Here is a 26,989-nt window from a genome sequence, read left to right as displayed (position 1 = left end):
GACATAGCAAAGCTTTTGAATCCTTTTTTTCTTTTCAGAGAACCAATTTATATAATTTCGTTGAATTAGATGACGGACTTGAAATGGCTTTATGTGACCGAGTCGCGTCCTTTTTTAAAAATCCTCTCATAAAATCTAGGGCAAGCAGGTGAAGGCTGCTAACTTGTCCTCGACCGTGCAATCTGCCGCATGGGAGGAAGAGGATGATGTGATTTAAGGATTTTAATCCAGGAAATAAAAAAATTATGAGTAGCGAGATGATTATTGCCAGAGCTAAATACAGCTTTTTGTTGTTTGTACGTTTCTGCCTTTCTTTTTTTTCCTGATTTGTTTTGGAAGGGCATATTAAAAATACATGCTTAAAAAATGTTCACCTTACGATCCTGCTGCAACTGTACAAGTCTGCTGCTGCTGCTCTTTGCACAAAATACATGCTGTTGTGTGTTTGAATATATAAATGATAATTTGTGTATGTATGAATGTTTTAATATATCATATTATGAAGCAAAGTAATCATTTGACTGTACGATGCGACACCTGTTTTTACTGTGCATATGACAACGAAGACATCAGGAGCAGGTCCTCTCTACGGAGGCTGCCATGTTTTTTACAGAAGCCCAAACTGGACAAACTAAACACCTTTTGAGTTTTTATGAGAACTGAAGGCTGCCACAGGTTATTTTTCATGTTTGGAAGGGGAGGGTGAGGTGAGGGGTATTCAGCTGCAACATGCAACCTCACCACTAGATGTCACTAAATTCTACACACTGAACCTTTAAAGTTAGTTATATTAACACAACAGTTAGCTTTAACTTGAAAAAAACTGATTTGTGTGTTATACCACTTAAGTATTTTTTGTTGTTCCAACACTTTTCTTTTTTCCTATGCAGGCAGGAAAGTGAATGAAGTCACCTAACTTCCCCTTGGCATTGAATATGTTATGCATGGGCCTAAATAACAAATCCATTCATGTCCCCTTAACGTGTCCTTAACATGTGCACTTAAGACTGATAAATGATATTGTTTAAAAGTTGTGTGACAGGTTATTCCATTTTAAACCCTTGGTCATATTTACACAGAGCTGTGTATGACAGGATGACTACAGTTAATAAGGCTGCTCCATCTTCCAGCACAAGCCAGGAAATGTTCATATAAACATGGGCATCCATCCACCGAGAACTGAGTCACATCCAGGCTCAGAATGAACAGAGAGACACAGGGAAGAGCTGGAACGTGAGGGAGGAAGGAACCATGGTGTCTATGGTGGGAGGGGAGAGAGAGTGAGAGAGTGAGAGAGGGTGAGAGAGAGACTATGTGCAGGAGTGCAGGCAGTGGCCTAGATGTGTGAAACGCCAGGGGTTGTTGTTTTTTTTTGGTTCACTGGTTGACTTTTTCAATCTTTGACCGAATGTGATGGGGAAGTTCTGAGCAACAGGAACTTCAAGAAAAGTTGTGAACCACATCATTTAGCAGTTTTAACACTTCTTCAGGTTTTGTTCTGCAGTTTGACCATCACTTGTCCGGTGTTTTTGTGCCAGTGGCGCACGGACAACACGCACCAACATGGGGAAATACAGGTGGAACAGGTAGACATCCACTCAGAGACTGAAGCCCATTGTTTCCCCGGGACGGTCAGCGCTAAGTTCCGCTTGAGTGACACAGCCATGGCCTTGGAGGCGGACGGCCACAGAGGTTCATCAAGGAGCGCTCATGAAAAATATCCCCGGGCGGCGTTGGAGCGCAACGGCTACGTGAGGACATGTGTCACCCCGCTGCAGCAGGACGCAGGGAGCCAGTCGTGGCTGAGACTCGCCGTGACATGGACTTGCAGGAGAAGATTGTCGTCTGCGGCGTGCGTCGCCTCAGTCTCCGTTATTCTCGCTCTGCTGCTCACATTGGTCGACTGGGACGCAGGCAGCAGCAGCAGCAGCAGCAGCAGCAGCAGAGGAAATAGCAGCGGCTCCGGCTCCGGTCTTCACTCCGCGGCGGGCTGCGCAGTGGAGCTGCTGTTGACTGTGTGTTACAGCGTCTCCCCGGTTTTCACCCTCGTATGTGCCTTCTTCTGGGTCGGACTGTATCTGATCCGCTGCGGCGTGCTCGTCCGCACCGCGCTCTTCTTGTTAGCGGTGTGCCACTTGGGCGAAGCCGCGGCGCAGTCGCTCCTGCGCGGCGCCGAGGAGCAGCTGCTGTCCCTCCCCGCGACCCTGGTAGTCCTCGGCTGCCTGGGCAGCGGGGCTCTGCTGGTCGTCCGGCTGGGTCAGGGAGTGTCGATCCTCGTCTTCGTCAGCGTCATCCGGGCCGTGTCCCTCGTCTCTCTGAGCAGGGTCCGGGCCAGCTGGAGACCCTACCTGGCCTACCTGCTGGGGCTGCTGGGGGTTTTGCTTGCGCGGTATGCTGACCGGCTTCTGCCGGCCCCAGGGACCAGCGGGACGGGGTGCTGTGGCTCTGTGACCGGGGCGAAGGAGGAGGACATCCCTGTCTTCAAAAGGAGACGGAGGTCCAGCTCCATAGCGGCCTCGGAAATGATGGCTCATGGTCACAACAACAGCAAGTCCCACCGCAGGACTTCGCTGCCATGCATTCCGCGGGACCAGGTAAGACATGTCCAAGTTTGCACATCTGGACACAGAGAAGGTTCCGTTACAGCTGTGATTGTGACCTTTCTGAACACTGCGGGCCTCTGGGTTCCTCTGTGTCTGATGGCATGTGTGGCAGCTTTACGCGCGTCGGCTCCTGACATCGGGCCATGTTATAATAGAGCTTGTAGCCATCACGCTTTATTGTGATGATGGTAATGGTTTGTTTGCGCTACAGGCCCACGTCTACAGCCTCTCAGACCCATCACTGGTCCAGTATTGCAACATGCGCTCCGTGCAAACACTGCTGTTGGTTTGGTCATCACCACCGTGCTGTGCGCTATGTTTGTGCTGCTGATAAGCAAATGGAAGGTGCACTTAGCATGCCAAGTTACTGTGTGTCCCGTGATCGCCTAAGTGTGTGTGTGTGTGTGTGTGTGTGTGTCTGTCTGCATCGGTGTGAGGTCACATCTAAATATTTTGAAAGCCTCTGTGTGTTTATCAGGGTGCTGGCCAGTGGCGTGGCGCACGTGTTCCCAAACTTACACATAATGGAGCCACATTATATTCAACTGTGACCTTATTATAACCTCATGGTGTGTTGTGCGTAATGATCACTGCAGTGGAAAGAAGGGGTGTGAATGGTTATGTTGCATATATCTCTCTGTTGTTGCTCTTATGTGGAAATTAAAGGGACTGCTGGAGGTACATGGATATGTATGGACATCATAGAATGAGAGGTGTTAAATGTAACCCAGGCTATTCAGCTGGATGTGACCCTACATGTGTGAATGAAGTGGATGCTGTTCCCTGATTATGAGTTCAATGGGCTCTTTTGGAGCTTGAGGCACATCTTTGCTTTTTAACAGACTTCAGATGTTCACGTCCCAATAGAATCCAAACTATACTGGATCATCGGGGTCAATGCAGACACCAGTCTTAGAATCCAATGTCAACACATCAATTATTTGTATATAAATATAGGCTATGTATACTCTTGCTGGCTATAGGTTGTATTGATCCATTTGTAGTGGAGATGGTAGTTTATGGGTTTTATTGTTTCTATTCAATTGCCCCTAACAAATGGAAATTAGCTTTAGTAACCAAATTTGTTACAAAGCATCTTTTCTCTTCTGTTTGAGCTCAATGTATTATGTAATTTCACAATTTAGAAATGATCCTAAGCATCTTTATATAAAAAAAAAAAAGTTTCATATTAGCGTTTATATACAGATACCCATGGCTATGCCAATATTGGTTGTTGATATTGGCCAAACAATATATTGGTGGTGCTTTACAAAATAGAACTGATTTCAGCATCTTAACACACTTTTACATACACTAAACATAACACTGTTCAGGATTATTTTGGAATCAACATCATCTTCTTCATGTTCTGACTCAAACATGCGACTGTGAGAGTGTGCATTTTAAAGCATCCTCGCCATCAAATGCTTTTCACTGTGTTTTATTCATGATCGTTTAACGGCACGCCAAAACATATATCGGTTTGTTGATGAATAATTTCTTTGCAAAATAAAACTGAACAAAATTATAATAACTGGCCTACATTTAGACGTAAAAACATTCTTGTATGATCCCGTTTTTGTACATAGGCAACATTACAAATGTGAATTAAACAATTTACTAATTGTGCTGTACTTATCCTGTGAGGTTCTTCATGTGCCTAATCTACAATATTTGCCTTAACATCAATACTGAGCCTCAAGACACCAATTAGACTGTTTACTTTGCAGTTACAAGTATCCCCTGTACACTCAGTACACTTATTAGTGTCACACTATGACTTGATATAAAGTTAAGTGTTCAATAAAAACAGCAACTCAATTTAAAGCCACTTTCAGACGTGTCATACATGCAGGATTAGTCCTATATCCAATATCATATCTATATATATCACTTCAGCTATTTTATTATATGCACAACTAATGAAGAATGGTGAAACGGAATCTATTTAGTAACACAAATGTGAGAAAAATTATTCAAGAACAAAGTATAATGCATCAGATGAAGCCGGAAAAGAAAGAAAGAAAATAATGTTAATAATCTTGTTTAGGCACAGAGAGTGGAATGTGTGTTTTTAGCATGTACTGATTTACACAACTACTTATAATGGTTATCAGTATCATCACAATATTGTTATTGAGAGATGCTGAAAAAAATTTGGATTATTATTTTACATCCACTCACTGCATTTGTGTGTATGCAATCACCTCATGTACAACTCACAGTCACACCAACAGTAAGAACACAGTGGAGCACATGTACAAATATTTCAACAACTGTCAGATTTAAATAAACAAAACATGTTGGTTGGTTGACTGAACTATGTGACGTGTGCAATAGGCAACTACAGCAGCACAACGTGTTGTGTTTTAACATGAGCTAACACTGTTAGCTTTAGTTTATGTTACTATGACCTATTAGGAAGTTAGACACATAAACCAGGATGTTTTCTCCCAGTCTGAATCATTGGGGCACCGTGCGTTGAGCTTTTTATTTATGCCCTTAAGTGTTGCCCCCTTTCGCAGTAATTCTCTATTTGTATGTGCTGCAGACAGGGTGACTTTGGTCCAGTTTCCCTGAGCGGTCTTATAAATCCAAAATACGACCACACTTCAGACTAAACTCCTTTTAGAAGGACTGAAAAATCTCTGCAACACGGTCTCTGTCTTCTGCCATTTTTTTTTATTGAAGCAAACAAAAGCTATGTTGCACGCTGCTCCTGTAGTGGGAGACTGTTGCTAACTTGGGTTTGTGCTGTATAGTATTAACCAAAGTGCAGTAACTTAAAGTTTTATTTGGTAATTAAAATTATAAATGATTTTTACCAAGGTTTACAGTGAAACTTGCAACTGTTTCAACACTAACTTGTGGGCAGGTTCCTTTTCTCTCACGCACTGCGCTCCTGGCAGCTAACATGTCATTATTAACATATTTGGATAAGAAATTATTTAAGGTCTGGGTTTTGACCTTTGAAACTCATCCCTTCATGTCCATGAACGTCTCCTCTACCGAAGGTTGTTCTCTTGCCCCAAACTGTGATCATGCCCTCTAGTGACAGCCGGAGATAAAACCACGACACGTTGGGGGAGTAAGAGAAAAGCTGCTGATGTTACAGCCACATGAGAGACAATGATGGGGGATCTATACATATGTATGTGCAGTGGATGTATGTGCAGTAGAGATTCATGGTAATCATCCTGAGTGGGTGAGTCATACTCATGTACAATATGTCTTAGCTGGAACGCCAACCATGGAAAACAGAAAAAGAAAACCTGAATAGCAGTAATTAAATGGCTCATCACTTCTCTCCTTGTGATTTGTGGAGTAATTGTAGTTGACAGGCCAAACGCTCAGAGGTATAAACACCTCACACAACCTTGTGTACTTGCACACTAGCCTTCACACAAAGCAATTTATGTGTTCATACAAATTTTTACGTAAGATTTAATGGATGTTTTAGTGATTTTATTTTTTTGGGTGTAGAGCACATACCTTCGCCAAGGCCCAACAGTTCCCTTATAAAATAAAACTTTATTCACTAGATCCAGATTTTTATTTGGCTCAGCAGCAAATTGCCCAAACTGATTAAATACCACTTCCCTCAACATGCCTGATTTTTTTTCATCAAGATAATAAATTATTCATCGAGAAATCAAGGAAAATGTTGAAAAACGACCTGATGATATTAAATAAAAATAAAAAAATTAAATCCTGGTTCCACCCCTGATCCGGATCTGCACCAAAATATAATGAGTGCTTCCTTGGGTCATGCTCCAGCCCTCCACAAAATTTCATAGAAATTGGTTGAGTAATATTTGCATAATCTTAATAATTAACAAACAAACAGAAACAAAAACATAATCTCCTTTGCCGAGGTAATGATTTAATGTCCCATTGTATGTAGACATTGTCAGTTTTTTCAGAGAGGACACTGGTTATCACAGGTTAGAATTACCAAACTCATGCGGTGCAGCTAAGAAAAAAATGTGATTTATATTTTTGTGTTGTAGCATAAATATGTCCCCCGCCACTAAACTCTTTAAATAAAGTCACTCTTGTGATGTTTCTAATCAAGGTGTAATCAGTCTTATTGATTATACCAATAACCATTCCCATTGATTCAGAACTGTAAGCCTGAAATGAGTGTTTCCATTAGAAGCACAGTTTACCTGAGATTGTTCTCACTCTGAGCCAGCAAGGGCCCCATCAAGTGCCCCGATGTGGAACCACACACTTTGTCCCGTCTCACAAATTTAATTCCCTCATTTGGAAACTCAAGCCGACCCCACATCCAACCCTCGATGCCTGGTTGTTCATTTCTAGCTGGTATCTAGGGAACGCTGAGTTAGTGGGTGAACTGAACTGTTAGAATGGCTCCATTAGCCATTCCACCCTGTCATGTGTGGAACAGCAGTGATGAGAAATTTAACATTAAAAGAATCTCACAGTTGACCAGATGCTGAGGACAGCGTGTCCTCCTGTGGCGTTGCTGTGTGATCTCTGGGACCAGTAGGAGGGAAGTAGAAACACAAACAAATGGATTTTACTTTTGGAGCCAACAAAGTGCTACCATAACATAAACAAATACTACAACTACTAACCCTTTTATAGATGTCCTTGTATTATTAAGTTTAGTTGTAAGTATAAATACTTTCATAGTATATACATTAACAAAGTGTGCAGATATGCAAAATAATGGATGACCACAGTTTTTTGCCGTAAATTCTGTCCTTTCATATGGTATAACATTTCCTGTCGGCTGTTTGGTGCATCTTAATATACAGTACTTTGTCAGAGCCTGTCAGTTAAAAGCGGTTGCCTGCTGCAGCTGCACAGAGTTTGCATGACAGTCGTGAGCAGGAGCCAAAACAATAAAAGTCTGAAAGGACACAACAAGAAGCAAACATCAAATGATGCTACAAAGCTGTTCAGAGATAAATCTCTGTTTGTAAATGGATGCGTGCAACATTTTCACTTTTTCAGTTCCTTTTCATTTGTATTGTGCCGAATCACAAAGTACATATCGCAAATGCGTTAGATCATAAGGTCGAGACCTTATAATAGGGTTGAGGGAGAGAGGAGAGAAATGGGGGAGATGGGAGAGATAAAGGAGAGCAACCGCAGAAACAGTTGGGATACTGATAAGCAATGTCCGACTGGTTGTTATACCTACCATAGTTATTCTGATCATGATAACAGTAATGAAAATAATAAACAATGGGGTATAATAATTATAGTAATAACTAGAATGGCACTCACTAGAGGGCAGAGCTCTGCCAAAGTCTAAAACTCCTACACATGATTGTTACAAAAATAAATCCTCCTGGATCATGATGAAAATAATCAGGGGACTGGTATGTGTGTGTGAGCAATGTGAAGTGTTGGGCCTTGGCAGAGGTATGCACTCTACTGAGTGCTATTCTAGTTCACTACGTATTGCTCTTAGAAAATTGCATAACTGAATGTGTACATTACTTTGTCCCATGCAATTCTTTGCTTTCACTTATTGTGGGAAATAAAGTTATGAAACACTTCACCTGCTTGTCAGTGACAATTTGGGACACGGCCCCAGTCTGCATGGATCAGGAGCCCAAAGTTAATAAACCCTAATTATTCAGTATGTAAGAATATATTTAACATTTTCCTTATGCCTCCTACTACGGCTGCAGATTCTACCTTTGCATGAACACACACTCACTCTTTTTCAGCGGAGTCTGAATCTGTATTTGACTATTTTGGAACCTGACCTTTGTCTATTCTCATTAGGTACCACAGCGCAGACATTTCAAGGCATTTAACAAATTAGTCAAATCAATTACTCACATTGTCTCTCTCTCTCTCCCTCCTTCACCTCCTCTCTCTCTCAAAGTGTCTCCCTGACACAAACATGGACACTTTGTACAGGTACTGTTGATCCATACTGTCGATAAAGACGCTCTCCAGAGTGCAGTTGTACCTGAGAGGAGTGGGGGGTTTTCATCAGGCGTCAGTGTGTGCAGTATTTATGAAGCAGGCTGGTGCAGCCTCCAGAGCCAGAGGCAAGACAGGCACTCTGCTGAACTGTAAGCTGGAAAATATCACTGGCTTCTCTACATGCTTTTATTTTTTTCCTTCTCTTTTTTAAGGTGAATGGGATTTATTGTTTTGCTGCTGTAATATTATGTAGAACAAATGAGCTGATGTTGAATTAACGAAAGTTTCCTCACTAACATGATGTCTTGAGCGTTAATATTCAAGGATTTTGACCTGAATTTCGCTTGCTTGGCCTGACTCCACACAGAGGCCTTGTGTTGTGACAGAAGTTGTTTGTCTTTCAGCCGGGGTCTCTGAGGGATGGAGATTTTGGGGGGGAAAGGCCTCTGCTCGTGGGTTTTTTCTGGGGTCACGTGCAATTGAAAAGCACTCGCTCCGAGATAACTACGGCCATAAATAGAACGTCCCAAAAAAAAAATCTGTAAGCGATTTGTTGCAGGACGTTACACCATGCAGCTTTCTCTTCCTCCCTAACACACAGTGCAAATTGTTCGTGACACAAATGCTACTACAAGACCAACAAAATAGATCGTGTGCACTACGTCGCACCATGCTGACGCACAAGCCCGAGTGATGTGAAACAAGTTCGTTTCCTCTTCTCGTTTTGAATATGGAGGTCAGACCTTGAACACCGTGTTGCATAACCTCTACCATCTCATCATCATATACAGTATCTGTGTCAGACGGGAGGTGAGAAGGAGGGAGCGCGGCCGATTTTAAAGCAGAAACATGTGCTCTGGAATCTATTTGAGGGAAGGCCCACATTCTTTCATTGACGCACATTCATTCCCAGGGAGACACACAACCTGTTCCCTGTGCCAGAGTTACAGTATCTGACTCCGAGCGGCCTCCAGGGTTATTATACCTGCACCGAGATGATGGAGAATATTGTTAATATGTTTGGAAAATAGATAATAATCAGGTTTTAACAACGTTTACCAGAAAGGTTTGTGATATACTGGATGTTTCAAGACCCGCATACGTTCAAGAACTAAATATGAATCTATCAGGGCAAATAAAGTATGGTTATGTTAGACAAGTCAGTTAGACAGAGAAGTTAACATTATTTGTAATATTGTATTGCATATATATATGTTTTTACCATCAAACACCAATTAGATAATTTCTGTATTTTCTTGAATCATGTAATTTAACAATTTAATTTTACATCATTACATTCATGTCTTGTTTTTCTTTATCTCATGCAGACTAATAAACGTTAATGATGTGGTATCGGATCAGTACATAGATCTATGTACTCGTTGACACACAACCTGGAATCTTCTGCAGTGTCAGAGGTATTTCTGATGCGTGTATCGGTATGTGAACATCTCTAGTTCAAGGTAGGAGTAAGGAAAGAAAGTTATGGAACTAAACTTAACCTTTATATATAACAAATAGCATGTAGGTATTATGTACTGCACATTATGTATACACTCCACTCAGAGAAGTAAGGACATGCAGTTAAAGGGATTATACGTTCATCCAAAATGCATGTAAATACATGTAAATACATGTGCAAAAAGACAAATGAATGCAAATTCAATCATAGGGCAAAAGCAGCAGAGCGTAATCGGATAAAATATCAGCTGTCCTGCTCTCAGGGAGTCTGGATTGTTTATGGCTTGAGAAAGTAATAAAAGAATTTAGAAATAAATAAAGTGAGGAGTAATGTAGAGCACAGAAAAAGGAAAACGATGTTGGAATTTGGATGTGCGTCACCAGATGTGCAGCTGTAGCCTTTCTGAATGGATCGTTTCATTCAGAGGAAGAAGGAGAAAAAACAGCAAAGGTAGAAGACGGAGTGACAGATGCTGAGATGAGGAAAGATGGGTCTTAAAAAAGTGATTGAAAGAAAAGAACACACTGACATTAGCACAGGCTGCATCCAGCCTCAAGCTGCAGTCAGATAGCCAAATGCGTGTGTGTGAGAGAGGGAGAGAAGAGAGGGGGGGGGGGATCTAGCTCGAGGGGACCTAATGCAGGAGCGACTGCATGAAAGAGAGGGAGGGAGAGAGAGAGGAGGGGGATAAGAGAGTGCTGAACGATTTGTTGGGGAGGGCGAGGAAGAGACGAGGAGTGAGAGGAGGTTCGCTGCCAAGCACAGCAGAAGTGTTGATGGTGAAAGGACAACTATCTGGTCCCTGTGTTCAGCCTCCAACACACCATCGCTCTCAGCTCACACATGGACTCGCACACCGCGGAAGCAAGTTTGTGTCGATCGCATATGGTTTGTGCGACAGATAGTGTGTGCGTGCGTATTTGTGTGTGTTGGTGTCCTCATAATGTGAATATGGCTCTTTGCCATATGCTCCCACAGAGAGAGTAGAGAGGCCTGGGGAAAGAAAAAAAAAGGAAGTGTGTGTGAGAGTAATCGTCATGGCTGCTGCTGAAAGGCAACAGCAAAATATTTTAACCTGGGCTGGGCCACTACTGTATACACGTGCTCATATACTCACACACACACACACAGTCATGTTTACATGACTTGAGAGGACATTCCATTGACTGGCATTCATTTCCTGGAGACATATAAATCTAAACCTATCCTCACAATAACCTCACCCTAACCTTAAAACATCTTCACCTTATCGGGACTTTTTATCCCCATGAAGAAGACAAGTCCCCACAATGTGACTATGTGGACAGATTTAGGTCCCCAACAACATGAGGAATACCTGGACACACACGCCGACACACACAGTGGCGTCTCTGCGAGCTGTCCACATGAGGTTTGGTGGCCTTGGACAAGGATTGCCTTGTTACTGGAGTCAATGGCGTGTTTTAGCTCCAAAATATGCCTGGTGAGAGGCGGGAGGGGGGAGAGGGTGGTTGGGCCGGGCAGGGGGCAGCATGGACGAGCAGAATCTGGATGTGTCCATAGGTCTGTCTGTCTGCTCCTCTCTCACCACAGTAAACACTCTCACCAATGTGATGGACTCTCAGCCCAAGAGAGTTCTAAACAGTGCTGCTTGGACTGTTTTTATTTTCATGACCTTTGTGAATTCGAGTTTTTAATTAAAAATTTAAATTAGGGATTCCCCAACTTTGCTGTTGTCTTTTGTGGAGCACGAGCTGTTTGGAATAAGAGGAAATATGTGTAAACTGTATTTTATGCAGGAATGAGATGGCATTCGACAGCTGTGTCTGTAGACTTAGTTCATACCCACTGACCTGACATACCTGAGAGCTGCCCAATAGCTCTACAGTGTCGCAGTGTGACCCTCTGATTATTACTGTTGTTACTAATTCTGAATTAAGCTCTTGTGTTCCATTTCAATCATTTTTCCACACATCCTCTGAATAGATAAGTGGGGTTATTGATTCACAACACATTCGCACTACCATGTAATTCAGTCAGTGAAAACCTTCATGACTGGAACTACACTGTCAGAAAACATCCGAAATAATAGATAAACAATTAATCTAAATATTATCAAAATCACAATATGTACATTACACAGCTGCAATTATTTGAAAAAGATCAAATATGTCACAACATGCCGATATAAAAGAAGTCTTGTGGTGAAACAGAGATTATTTAAAGATGCTGGTTTGGTATTGATGTTAGAGACAAAAAAAAGTTCTAATACAGATACAATATCTATATAACAAAAACAAAAAAGATTCCTAGGATGTCGTTATCAAACCCTTATGACAAAGAAATGTAATTGAGGTTTGATATTTTATAGGTTAATTGTAAATGTATCACACAAATACAACCAGATATATGGAACATGAATTAAGAAAATAAAAGTTTTCATACCAGCAAACATTAACAGATACTGATAAGTCTGTGGAAGGCTCATATCGCCCAATTTTATCGGCCAACCGATGGTCAGGCTCTTATTAAAATAATTTGTTTTTTTTCATTTAAAATACAACAAATAAATTGGGACTCACATCGCAATTGCAAAATCTGTCACAATGTGATTTTTTGCATATCATTCACCTCTGCTCATGACTGAAACTACATTCAAGGAAAATTGTAAGTGTCATTAAGCTGCAAAGCTGAGAAAAAGGACTTGGATTCAATGGGGCTATTTGCTAAAATGGAAAGTTACAAGACTGTGAAAACGAGAGCAATATATGACAGTATATATATTTAGTTTGGGAGTGCAGCTATAAACACTGCTGTCAGTATTTCATAAAAATATTTATACCCAGCTCATTTTCCAGAGTCTCATGTGATCATAGATAAATGTGTAAAAGCACCAAAAGTTTATTTTAAGATAATTTGTGTCTTTTCAAAGAGAATTAAAAAGAGAATTTAACTGCTACTCTGCTGTGTTCGTCATAAATAGGGATTTTCCAGTGATCTTTAATTTGTATTTACCCATGCTTTGCCTCAAATGTCTCTCTGGTGAGATTAATGTTGAGCCACTTCCCTTTTCTTTACTCATTGATGTGAGGACACGGACACCCACCCACCCACCCACACACCCACACACACACACACACACACACACACACACACACACACACACACACACACACAATGAGCCTGACCTTGGAGAAGCTCCCAGAGCTGTGTCCCCATAAAGTGGGACCTCTATTCAGATCGTGTTGGGATGTCATTGTGGGTTAGATCACTGCCCCAATCAAGCATCATTGTTCTAGCACATTCACATATATAATTTAATATATAATATAATATTTACTTGAGTACATGTCCAGAAGACACAAATACAATTTTTTTTGTGATGAGTTCAAATAACTGCTGCTCTCCTCACCGCATTTCTGTTTGACGTTCGCTATATCTATGCATCGTTGAGCAAACTCAAATACAGCAGTGTGTGTGTGTCTGTGTGTGTGTGTATGTGTATGTGTGTCCTAGTTAGTGGTTTACACTCGGTCAACAGTCTGCCGACAGTGTGTTTGTCTTGGACGCTTCCAGCCTGCCTGTAGATTACCCAATCAGATAATCAAGGGTATAATTGCATCACATGCATCTGGGAGTGTTTTTCCCTTCCATTATCCCTCATAATGCACACATACACGTCACACACACACACACACACACACGCATGCTGCAGACACACATTGATGACGTACATGGAGCAGCTAATTGCCAGGGGGTCGCCTGTGTTTAGAGACAATAAATTCACTTGTGGTCTCATCTGGATATAAAAATGTAAAAAACTGTGTCTTTACCTGCTGTTATCTGTTGAGAATCACTGGGAGCAGAAACTATTTCTACAGAGAGACTGTGGTGAACCTGCTCCTCTGAAACTGGGTCTGGAGACATTATAATGATGAGGGAGTGGACCATGAAATGATGGATAAGATAATAAAATGTTACTTTGCTTCTGATGGGCTTAATGAAATGAGTCCTCTTTTCCAAAACAGACTAAATGTCTTAGTTTGTTCTAATACACCAGTTTTTATATAATTTTTCCATTTTAGAACATTTGTTATTCATGCATGTGGGATTTAATTTAATTAGCTTGGAAGTCTATTAGTTTGATAAAACTTTCAAAAAGGTATTCTCATCTCATATAAGGAGCAAAGGCACAGGAGTGTGCATATCTCCTCCAAGGCCAAACTGTCGCCTTATTTAAATCCACCTGAACAGGATTTTTATTTGGATCTGCACTAAATTGCACACACTCATACATTTCAATGCTTCAAATCATTTTTTCATCCAGATCCATGTGCTATTCTCTGAAATTTAAGTTAAAATGGTTAAATTTCTCCATTTCTACCCATGTTCAATCCTCCAACCAAATTTCGTGGGAATTCGTTCTGCAATGTTTGCATAATTCTGCTAAAAAGTAAAAATGTAAAAAGTCACATTAGACACAAACATTGTGTCTAATGTGAGGTTTGCTAAGGTTATATACCCTTTAGACACAATGTAGCTGTTAACTACGCTTACAAAAGATGGCTGCTTCGCATATCCTGCATCTGTTTGGTGCATAGGTTGTGCACGTCCTCAGAAATCTTTGCGACGCGTACACAAGGTTCAATTCCCACATATTAGGTCGGGGCAGTAGCAAGAAGTAGCAGAGCATTTTTAAGACAAGATGTTTGACCAGGATTGAAATGACCCATATTTGTATCATGTGTCTTTTCTGTCTTGGTGGTAACATTAGCCGAATGTTGATCTCCTTGAGTGTAGCCATCTTTGTTTATGTTTACCACACGCAAACTCAGACAGATCGGTCTGAGTCAGTCTTTAGTTCTGGGGTGTGCCCTCTACTGGTACACGTGTAGTACCTTATCAAATATGTGAACAATAATGGTGCAGCCGGTTGCCTACGCGTACTGTATGTGTGGTCAAACAGCAAGTACCCCGGGCCTGATGCATGATAGTTCAACATCTTGATAAGAATATACTCGCCTCAGATGTTACTTAGTTTGTATCTGAGCAGAACTTGCTTTAATCTTTGATGGTGCATGAAATAGAGTCATGTAGAAACTGCTTTGGTGCATCATAGTCATATACAACATGCAGTTGTCTGAGGGGGGAGATTTAGCTTCTCTCGATGAGACAGAAAACTTGGAAGACATGAAAATGACTGCAGCTTTAACTTTGGGTAATATTTTCCCTCGGGGCATTTTGCCTCAGGCTCATGGGCATCTGTAGTCAAAAAAGAAAAAAAAAACTTTCTTTGTATCTCTTTCCATGAGTCTTTCTCTGCCACTTTCTCTCTCTGTCTCTCTCTGTCTCTCTGTCTCTCTCTCTCTCTCTTGCGTTTTTGTCAATTTTTCTGCCTGCCTGTCCTTCTCTGTTTTCTCTCCCACTCACCCGATTTCCTCTCCGTCCAACGTTCACATGACAAATGCCAAAGGCTGTATTATTGTGTCCTCAGCTGCCATCACTCACTGTGTTATGTAAGACACTGCTGATGCATGCACGCGTGTGTGTGTGTGTGTGTGTGTGTGTGTGTGTGTGTGTGTGTGTGTGTGTGTGTGTGTGTTTGTGTGTGTGTGTGTTTTGTGTGTGTGTGTGTGTGTGTGTGTGGTGTGTGTATGTGTGTGTGTGCCTGGCTTCAGTCATGATATGCCTTCTCTGAATTCTCAATCATCCCAGCGTATCCAAGCTGAGGCCAGACCGGTTACCACTCCAGATGTGTGATCTGTTTCAACCTTGACCTCTTGAGCTACAGCCACACTGCGTTTTAAATCTATGATCTATAGAATAATAGGCAGCGGCACCAAGATGAGAGTACAAATAATCTAGTGCTTATTTGGCAAAAGACTATGCAGGGCTGTCACTTTATTCTGAGAATTCATACATTCATCCATTTATTCACAAGTGGGGGAAAGTTCATATCCAGGTTTTTCCAGCATAGAAGTGAATAGGTAAAAAAGAAGATTTTTCTCTTGCAGATCAATGCAAAATTTCCTCAGCTGTCATCACAACTCTGTGATTTCAGATCCAATGAAAGGTGCATGAAGTGGCCATGGAGTGCATGGAGTACCCGGTTATCAATATAGTAGTTATTGATGTCTATTCAACATGTATTGCAACTGTCATTGTGTAACTCCATACAATTATAATAATTAAATACATCTCTGGTTAATTTCTTTAATTAAGAAATATCGTCACCCTGCAGGTAGAATGTGCATGGAAACCGTAGGCAAAAGCAATGCCAAAGTGTCTCGATCGCCACCTGGAGGCTGCCTGCAATATAGGACATAAATCCCATCTCCTCCACGTTAGTGAATGTGACAAGGACCAAAGTCAAAAGTCAAAATACACATGAAATAAGTTGTTCTCAAAGATCTCTCAAAGACTCGCGATTGGTCGAGCATGTTTATTGGCATGACCTTGCAACCATCCTCAAATCACTACCATGCGGACTCTGGCTCCATCTCTTTCAAATATGGCACTGTTCGTATCCAGGATATTTTGGCTTCATTTCTGGATAGTGGGAGGAAGTGGAGATGTCTTTATTGAGAGGCTCTGGCTGTAACCATGAGCAGATGCACCAGACTGTCATGAAAAACAAAAACAGTTTTCATTTTCTATCAGTCAGTAAAGCAGTGTGTGTGGTGAACCGTGGTGGCCTAATTTGCCTGATTACATTGCCTTCCTTTTAGCAAGCCAACTTCATATCTACACACGTTAAGATGTTTACCACAATGTGCTGAAATGACTCAAATTGTTAATTGGTATCTAATTTAAAAATGGGAATAAAGATGTCCCACTTTGCATCAGTTAAAAACCTACATCATCAACCATATCGGTCTTTCTTCCAGTGGATTGTTCTCTCTCAGGACTATCAGACTAGATGTGGGGGACAGGTTTACTTCAGGTCAAGTTTTCAGATATTCAGAAATAATTGGATCCATTTTAAAAATGGCACCCTGTTTTCTCTGATCTGTGCTAAAGCATCACAAAGCGAGCACTTGGTTCTCATCTGAAGAGCAGACGAAGGAGTTGGGAGCCTTGGGCTGTGATGTGTGTACAGGATGGTACAGACACACACACACCACACACAATCTCTCCCTCTCAATCTCTGCCCGTCTCGATTGCTCACTCATGATCGACCACACATACATACAAACACACACGTGCATGTGTGTGCGGCCTGCGGTTTCTTTAGGCTTGACATTAGCACAAGCTGCATCTTGTGCTAATGTCAACGTGTTCCATTCTTTCATTGAGCTTACTTTCTCTCATCGTCTATCGCTGCCGTTATTCTCCTCCCACTTTTTTCATTCTCTCTCTCTCTCTCCAATCTCTTTCAACAAGGAATTCAATGAGTAAGCCCTTATTGGATGAAGCTGAGTATCTTTGGTTTAGCCTGAAGACAAGGCTACCCAGAAGAGCCACTTCTTTCTTGTTCTCCTTCAAATTTACAACTTGGTGTCTTTCTCTCTGTTGTTGATCCCGCAGACCAGTGTGTTACTTTTCCTGTTTACACACAACACATACACACACATTATCACGTACTATAGGTTTTATATGACCTCTTCAGTAGTCTCTGTATGTATCACAGGCTGAGACAGACAGAAATGATGCAGAGAAATAATCATATCAAATGTAATTTAGTGTACATTTTGTATTTGCAGGCCTCTACTAGAAGGTCTGGGTTGATGTTTCCCTGGAGAAATCGTTCAGATAAACAACCATAAAGAGGATTTTGTCTGTGGGTTTTACAATTGGCAATGTAGCCTTAGAGTCTAAAAGTAGTCTAAGTAGTTTTTGTTGTTGCATAGGATACAGGTTTATATAGTTTTGATATTGACATCAGCTCACAGTGTAACTCACTTAAACCAATAGCAACATGTTACTTGTATAACTCTTAGGTCTGCCCGAACAATTTAAGACTTTTAAAGTTTATCATAACATTTCCAAAATACTTACAAAAAATATATAATATTGATATTAAGTATAAAGATATAAAGGATAGACAAAGAAATGATAATGGCACTCAGTAAAGCGGTCCCAAAAATAAGCCTGATGTCTTTCATCAAGATCCATGAAATATTCCCAGGGAAATTGGTGAAGATGTCGCATAATACCCTCTAATTTAAGAAATGTCTGGATCTGCCCTTTTATCCTTTTGAATCCAAGCCAAAATTTATTGGAGTCCTTCTTGGACCACGTCTCATCGGTCCACCAAAGTTCATGGATATCCATTCAGCAGTTTTTGCGTGATACTGCTGAAATTCAAGCAAACCAACCGACCAACAAACAGATAGGGGTAAAAACATAACCTTCTTGCCAGAGGTAACTAAAATCGCTCCTATTAAAAATCGAACATCTGTGTAACATGAACCGCCATCTTTCACTGTCTCAAAACAAGGAGAAAATTAAAAAACTCATTCAATCAGGCACGATATAATGCCTCTGTCTTAGATAGATGCTCGACAATTATCATAACCTTTAATTAGAAGATCATTTCTCTAAGTATGAGATATTAAGTCATTGTTACCAGACAGGGGCTCTATTTCTATCTTATTCTAAATGTGAAGTGTGGCAGAAAGTGTTTTGCTTCAGCAGAGATGTCTGATATCAGTTATCCTCTTTAAAAAGTGTCATCTGGAAGATTTCAAAAGGGAAAACATTAAAGAGCAAAACTTCAAGAGGCACAGACACAAAATGGGACGTTAGTCATTATGCATGCATCTCCAAATGGAAGACCGGTGTCTGGACGATCACGTTGTTCCTGTGGGACTCCGCCTGAAATACTAACGCCCGGCAACGTCAGTGTCAATCAGCCGGAGCAGGAAGCTGACAGAGAGATGTGGTGAAGCTGGCGTCAGTGGCCTTACATGGGTACAACAACACGAGGGAAAAGCACTCAACTTAGCCATGGAGCCTTGGAGGGAGGAGGAGACTGGGATGAAATGACGTGTGTGTGTGTGTGTGTGTGTGTGTGTGTGTGTGTGTGTGTGTGTGTGTGTGTGTGTGTGTGTGTGAATTTTACATGACACACAATTCATTTAAATTAATTTTAACTTTGAACTACAAAGTGACAGCCCCATTACCAACTTTAATAGCTGCATCATTTTTTCTATGGCGCCCACCAGAGGTTGACATCTTTGATTTATAGTGAAACATTTCAACAGCTATTGGATTGATAGCTTTTGAATATACAGTACATGCATTTGGACATTTAGCCTTTGTTCCCCAATGAGTTTAAATATCAGCCCAGCACATTGGTGATCTTTTTCGTACAATATTTAGGTCTAAATCCAAATATCTGCAGAAGTAAACAATACCATGAGTGTTTAGCCTTTGCAGCTTGCTACATAGGCTAAATTAAGGCACGGCTACTGAGCTCCACATAGCTGCTAGCATCGTGGATATAGAATCTTAGTCTAGTTTCAGTAAATAAAACAGATCTAACATGTTTGGTATTTACTTCATGCATAGATCATTTTTTTGCTTAAATAGTTGTTGGCTTAGGTGCAGAGATCAGATGGATGTGTCAGTCAGTACATCACACACACAAATGCTTAGCTTGACGGAGTGACGTGAGCGTGTAATGAGATCAATAAGCAATCACTATTGTGGTCTGGTTTCACTGTGCATCGACAGGAGCCCTGATACGCTGCTTGGGAACAATTAGCATCAGTGAGCAGCGCTAACGTGATTTTGAGTGATGTTGATGATGAGTGCATGTCTAAATACACGTGTGTGTGTGTGTGTGTGTGTGTGTGTGTGTGTGTGTGTGTGTGTGTGTGTGTGTGTGTGTGTGTGTGTGTGTGTGTGTGTGTGTGTGTGTGTGAGTGAGTGTGTGGGTGGATGAGTCACCGTCATCATCCTGCCCAGGAGTCCCATCTCTCGCACGCACACATACGTGCACACATACGCGCACACACACACAAACACACACACACACACACACACACACACACACAAATCCAAGCTTGGCCCAATCTGCACTCGCTGTGTTGTGTGAGTAAACAGTGATTCTTGCAGTCAATATGAATCAGTTTGTTTGTAAAACCGTATGTGCTGCACCATTCTCCAGATCCTAAGATTATCTTATTACTGGGCAATAACTGAATTAGCAAATTGACTGTGATATAATTAGACATTTTTAATTCTGTAGTCTAGATGAATGATTGTTAGCAAATCTTTCTAATGCAATTGAATGGTTCTGAACACAAAAAATAATAATATATAATATCATATTATTGATTAATGCTGGCAAAAGAGTCAATTGCAATAATAAAATGTTGCTTGTTGAAATATTAATCACTCACAATTATCAGGGTAAAATAGCAGCAGCATTTAAATTTACAAATACAACTATTACACCAGGTGAGAGGAAGAAATTAGATGCATCCTCAGATACATTATATGCTACCACAAGGATATTCATTTCTGTTCTTTTACAGTAGATTCTATTTCTTTTGATTCATGGTATATTCTCTCTCTCTCTCCCTCCATATATTTCATATGTCTCTCCCCGCTCTTTGTTTTTCTGTCTCAACTGGAATCTAGTAAGAGCAGTCACGGACCAGTGGGGGTTTGGGTCTGGACAGCTGGGTGGCTTGTCTGAATCGTGGCACTGTGTGTGTGTGTGTGTGTGTATGTGTGTGTGTTGTTGCACTTGTGTATGCTTGTGCCTTTGCGTGTGTGCAGGTGTAAAGACAGACCCACACACATTCCTCCAGGCTGGCCTTTAGTCCCTTTAGTCCTTACATGACTTTATCATAGGGTGTCATAACATGCACAGTTACACACACACTGCTAACTGTTCACATAGTGTGAACAATGTGGTAACTGTTATATATATATATATATATATATATATTTGAGATAACCAAATTGTTATTGTATGAAATGAAGCTTTGTGGTGTTTGTTTGGCTTTAAATTATTATGTTACTGTTAAATTGTTTGCTCTAACACACAGAGGCTTGTCCCTGTTAACAGCATTAGATCTGCACACCACAATAACACACATGACACTTGTTCATGTAAAAAAAAAAAAAGTGCTCCCCCTGCAGTGTGCAGTGTGTGTATGCCAACATGTGTATGTGTATGTGTATGTGTTGGCTATCCCACCAATATAACATGAAGGTGTGTGGGTTAGATGAACCATACTTGTACATGATATTGACTATTTCTAGGGACATGCAGTGAGTATTATGGAGTATAACGATAAAATATGTTCACGGTGAGACACTATAGGGAAAAACAATTTTGGGCTATTTTGCCTTCACTTCAGTATCTCTCACATTCACCAAACTTTGCAGTTTGATTCCTGTCAATGTTCTGAAGGGATTTTACTCAGGGGCTTGTTCATGTATCATTCATAGCTTGATTTAGAGAACTTTTTATTCCAAAGACCTGGTGAAAATTGATTATTTTTAAGGCTGAGGACAGTGTTTTCTGATTTATGGAGGGATACCCCAAAACCTCCTCAGTAAGACCATAACCAACCTCTAAAAACCTCTAGTACATCAACAAATGGAACAAAAATTTTGAACCTGGTTTCTGGAAAATGTAGGGGAAAAAAAGATAATGTCTCATTTGCACAATACAAACACTAAAGACGGGTCCTGGTGATACCTATAAGTTAAAATTGTATCATTCACCTTTAGAGCTTTGTGTTACAGTTGCCAGAGTGAAATTAGAAGCAGTCTACTTGCCACTGAATGACGGAGCCATCAAAGATTATGTGGTTCAGGACTGCATTAGGTCTGTGCGATTTCCCAGCCTCCTATACACTTGATGTGCGAACTGCATTTGAACCGTAATGGACGCCATCAAGGGACGGCAGAGCACAGAGGAGCACAGAAACAAAAGAAGCTGAAATGTGTGTGTAGACTGTGATAGAGAGTCTCATTAGGTTCTTCTCTAGTCTGACTCCTATATACAGTATATACTTTACTTTGCAGGAGCTCAGTGCGATTCAGCATTACAGACAAACAACTCTTCCAAACAACCTCCCTCTCATCCTGAGGGGCTCAGATAAAACATGAATCCGCCGTATTAGTCAGATTATTTCATCTGCCATTCAAAATGCAAAGTCATCTCTTGTTGGGTTGTCAGGTCATCTCATTTTATGACATCAGCCTACGAACTATGACAGCTAGGGCAGTCCACAGACGCTACACACGGACATGCAAACTAGTCCTGGGACGATTAATCAAATATTTATCATTAGTTTTATTGAGAATTAGCATTATCTGTCGTTACAATGTCTATCTGCACACCGGGTGGAAGAAAACCCAACATGTCTAAGCATTAACAGTTAATGTGTCAAGCTTACCTTCACATAAATGACATTGAGACTTTTGGTCAATGTTTGTTCAAATATACTTTTACTGTGTTTGTAACCAAATTCCATTTAAGTGAAGAGGGCAGTCTTTACTTTTATATCCGGAAATGACAGCTGAAGCTAACTTACATATTTCTGAGGGTCCAAGTTACTTCGCTTTTGTCTGGTGAATTTAGAGAAGCTAGCCAAACTCTTATTTGATATTTTAAACGAGGATTGTGTGTTTGGCTTTTCAAAGGACAAGCCAAACCCAAACCCTGTCTTCATGTTACACAGTAGTTTGATTATAGCATCAAGCATTTGGTTAAAATGTGGCCATAAGTTTAATAGGAGGTTATAATGAACAAAATACTTCACGTCTAATTTTTGATTATTGCTTATTCCAAGTATGACCTTATGCAGGCAATCTGTTTCTGCTGTTTACATGGCAGTCTTATTCAGACTATAGTCTTCATCAGCTTAATATTGGAACATTGGTGCCCATGTAAACGTAGTCACTGACATGACGCATTCCAACATTTGCATTATTTAGTTTTTAACTGATGCATGGGGAAAAAATCCAGTTCAAATAATTAATATAGATAATTATTGATAATGCCCAAAAGAAGCCTATTACACATTGTCAGATCCCATATCGTTCTAGCCCTATACTGAGTTGATCTATCACCGTTGTGCTCCCTGTACAAAATCCTTCAGAAGTTGCCAGATTTTCTGTTTACCTGCAAAAAAATCAGCTGTTTATAAATGACATGATACATCAAATGGGCAGGAAATGCGCAACCTGCTCAGAAAGAGTAGTTTCTCTCTTTAGTCTAAACTTGACACCCCATCCTCACTTCACCAGCTGTTGGTAACATAAAAGTAGGTCAGAGGAGCGCACTATTTATTTATTATTATTTATTACAGTCCTCAAATGTCTGAATTCAAATAGAATTCTCACTGCCATTGGAGTGAACTAGTTGTTTATTGCAACTTTAAATAAACCCTTTACTATTATGGTGAACGCAAGAGGTGCTGACCATCTTGTCAGTCAAGATCATCAGTTTTTATCTTTGTGTGTCCAGTGCACATGTTGTGTTTGGACTGTGTTGTGTTCAGTTTTGCTCAACACAGAGACTGGCACTGTTACATTTGCCATCCGTGGACTTCAAAGCTGCCACACTTAGGGAAACTCATCGCACGTCTATGAAATTAAATTACACTTTTCTCATATTGAAGAAATCAGAAAAATCACTGCAGCGAGAGGAGAGCCATGGTGGTGGGTGAGGGGCAGAGCCATATGTAGATCAGCCCTCCAGCATTTAACGGGATGCGTATTTTACTCTCTCTTTTTTTTTTTTCTCTCTCATCAGCAGCACCTGCTCTTGTTTCATTTTTAGATGGGATGACGGAGAGAGGGACGTAGGGAGGGGTGAGTGAAGGAGGGACAGGAGAAGACGTTCTGTCCTCAGATAGTACTCTGTCGTGTCTCGGAGCGGGCGGGTTTTCTGACATTAGCCTAAATTCTCCATCTCTTGATTATGTGCCAAACAGAATGGGACTACAAGAGAGTTCTGAGCAGATCCCAGGTCAGTGCAGCCAGGAGAGAGAGAGAAGGAGAGGAGGAAGGATGAGCGGGATGTGTGTGAGATGATGTCTTTCTCAGCTTGAATTAGAATAGCACTTACTTAAAAAAATTATAATAATTCTATTTTGTTTTTGAGATAATGAGTTGAGATGCGTTTTGCAGAAAATATTGACATATTTAATGAATTTAGATGAATAAAATACACAATTTGTAACAATTCTACATCAAAATGTCCCAAAAAAACGACTAGATCTATGTTATATTTATGATTTATTTGTGTTCTTACATTATCCAAAATGTTTTCAATGATGTTCAAACCCAGAGATACATCTCAATTTTATTGGAGGTGAAGGGATGTTTCCTTTTGGTCGCCTTTTAAGTGCATCACATGCTTTACCCTTGGCTTTGCCCCTCTCTGCTATAACTTCCGGGGAGAATGATTTTTTTTCACATGACCTCATCCATGAATATGATTTAACCCTGATTCTCGTCAGGTCGATTCTCAGTAATGACGGTGAAGACAACAACTCCCATGATGGCACGCTGCTTTACGACGTCATTAAACTACGTCTTTTATTATTGTTTTGATTGAGAGACCCCTAGGGGCAGAGGTTACGATTACTATTGTGCGTTTAATCCAAAAGGATGCAATTTACTGCGTAGATTAATTATACAATCACTGAAGATTTATTCAGACAGAAAAATGACCTGTAAATTACGACATGGACTGAGAAGAAAAGGAAAAACAGGTGATGCTCCTTAGGGCCACATCAGGACAAGGTTTCACTGTCACTAATACAAGGAAAGCCTGGTGTCTCAAAAACATTTTTCATTTCCACAAAACTAACTCAAACCATTCAGGTCATCTCCATGTCAGTAAAAACATTCTATATCCACAGGGGGAATGGCAGCAAAGGTTTAAGAACCACTTGCCCCCAGATTTTAAAAGTTAGCAACATCTTGTCAACAATCAGAAGAAGCAATGTCTTTATGCATTACATTGTGGATATAATATTTGTATCATACAGTATTGTCTCCTCACTGGTCATCGGGCTTTTATCCAACAACCCACCTATCGTTTTGAAATTGACTTTTATTAATCAATGTGCGCCTCAGTTTCCTGATGCAGAAAGCCTCCGTTGTGATAATGCACAACTCTCGCTGCTCGGTTGTCATGCATCACCTGCTATCACAGGAAACGCCAGATGAGTAGTGGGCGTAGTGTAACTGTGACCAATTGAGCCCCGAACAACTATTTTATGGTCCGCGGACAAGTCACTTTGATCTTTGTCCTGACGTAACCTAGCAACCAGGTATTTTCAATACAACCGATTTCTATGTACCGCAGGTCTCCTCCTTATCACCGAGCCGCCGGTGAACATTTGCAATTGGCAGAGAAGCGCAGGCAGGGGCGGGTGAGAGGACGGAGGGAGTTTCATGAAACAGCAGAGAGGAGAAGAGCCGAGGCGAGGAAGAGAGTGTGAGGAAGTGTCTGTGGGCTACATTACTGAAATGTCAGTTGCTCTGGATTGAGACTCTGAAGGACACTTGTACTACGGTTGAAAGAGATAGCATCTATAGGAATCTAGATTGTGTTCATACTGAACACGAACGATGCAGAGGAGACACTCCGCAACTATCATGGGACGCCATCAGGACAATACACATCCTCCTAAACAGGTTCAGTATTGGTTTAATTGGAGTTTCTTTGGTGTGTGTGTGTGTGTGTGTGTGTGTGTGTGTGTGGTTAAATGTGCTGGATGTGCATCTGTGTGTGTGTGTGTGTGTGTGTGTGTGTGTGTGTGTGTGTGTGTGTGTGTGTGTGTGTGTGTGTGTGTGTGTGTGTGTGTGTGCGTGTGTGCGTGTGTGTGTGTGTGCAGTACAATGAAAGCCATTTAATCAGTAATGATGAGATGGTTTGGTTTAAATAGGACAACTTGAAGCAATGTCTAAATTAAGCTTCTTGATACAGTGGAGTTTTCAGGTCAGTTACACATGTGAGAGGAGGCTGCTGCTCACAGAGTCTATCACTGTGAGCAGCTGTCACTATTGTTCTTACACTAGGTACTGTGTGTTGTTGTCGTGTTAGGTTGGATGTGGCGTCTGTGTAGTATCACAAGACGCTGCTATTTTTCACCTAAAACTTTAGCATCAAACTCTATTGAATGTTGCATCATTTAAACACATTGAGAATATGGATGAAAAGGTAAATGTATTGCAAACCGACAGTTACAAACACATGTATCATCATTAAGAAATCGATCGATTTTGTTAAGGATTAATAGCCTTGCAACTTTGAGGCGACGCTGCTCTGCAATCCTGCAACTGTTTACAATTCTGCTTCCACCCTCCTGTATCCAGAACATGAAGTTGGCCTCTGTGGCTCTGAGCTCATGCTCGGCTGCATCCTCCTGCTTAGCCTATAGGAGAGGTGCGGAGGTATTCTGTATGTTTGACAGTGTCTCTGTACTGTTGGTGTAGTGGTCAGCTCCTCGCTGTAGTGCTGTATTTACAGTTGTTGTAGAGTAAGACTGCAGAGGAGCTCAGCTGGCCTGACACAGTGAGCTCTCCTCTTTCTTACTTGACTGGCCATGGCCTGCCTGTGGACTCAGCTCCTCTTTAGCACTGTGTCCATCACTCTTTTTCTCTTTATCTCTCTCTCCCTCTCTTTTCACCATCTGCCTTTCTGCCTGATCTGCCTACATATCTCCCGACTGGCTCTCTGGAGAGGGCTGGGGGATGGGGGTCCAGTGGGAAATAGTAGCGATGCTACAGGAGGGAAAAGAGGAAAGAAGATGACATTTCTATGGCATTAGCTTTGAACTTGAGTTTGGTGATAGTGAACACTCCCATGAGGGAATGGTCACACAATGTGTACGGTGTAGATATTGTAGCTGACATCAAAAGCAGTTTAAATGCATGCTACAAAAAACATATGTCCAGAAATTACTTATTCAAGCTCCTTACCTTTAAAAAAAAACAACAAAAAAAACAACTTAATTCATTCAAATGTCTAAAAACAACTAGACTTATGTGATATGTGAACTAACATAATCCCAAATGTTTTGAACCTAGAGAAATCTATCCTCCT

The 26,989-nt window shown here is 41.0% G+C and overlaps 1 protein-coding gene across 3 annotated transcripts in view; it reads left to right on the top strand.

Moving 5' to 3' along the window:
* Positions 1–1,664: 1,664 nt before the first annotated feature.
* Positions 1,665–26,989, top strand: part of LOC117773398 (cGMP-inhibited 3',5'-cyclic phosphodiesterase A-like) — a 46,150-nt gene continuing 20,825 nt past the window's right edge. The window contains exons 1-2 of one of the 3 annotated variants that reach the window (XM_034605296.1): positions 23,803–23,899; positions 25,247–25,578. In XM_034605296.1, the coding sequence (XP_034461187.1) occupies positions 25,513–25,578 (66 nt within the window). In that variant the 5' untranslated portion in view covers positions 23,803–23,899; positions 25,247–25,512. Of the gene's footprint in view, positions 2,595–23,802; positions 23,900–24,940; positions 25,579–26,989 lie in introns of those variants that run through there. The other 2 variants (XM_034605294.1, XM_034605295.1) reach the window with 2 other exon arrangements.

The sequence above is a fragment of the Hippoglossus hippoglossus genome, chromosome 13, assembly GCF_009819705.1.
Source record: "Hippoglossus hippoglossus isolate fHipHip1 chromosome 13, fHipHip1.pri, whole genome shotgun sequence".
Lineage (NCBI taxonomy): Eukaryota > Metazoa > Chordata > Actinopteri > Pleuronectiformes > Pleuronectidae > Hippoglossus > Hippoglossus hippoglossus.
The sequence above is the reverse complement of the archived record's forward strand: the minus strand, read 5'-3'. Positions and strand labels throughout refer to the sequence as shown.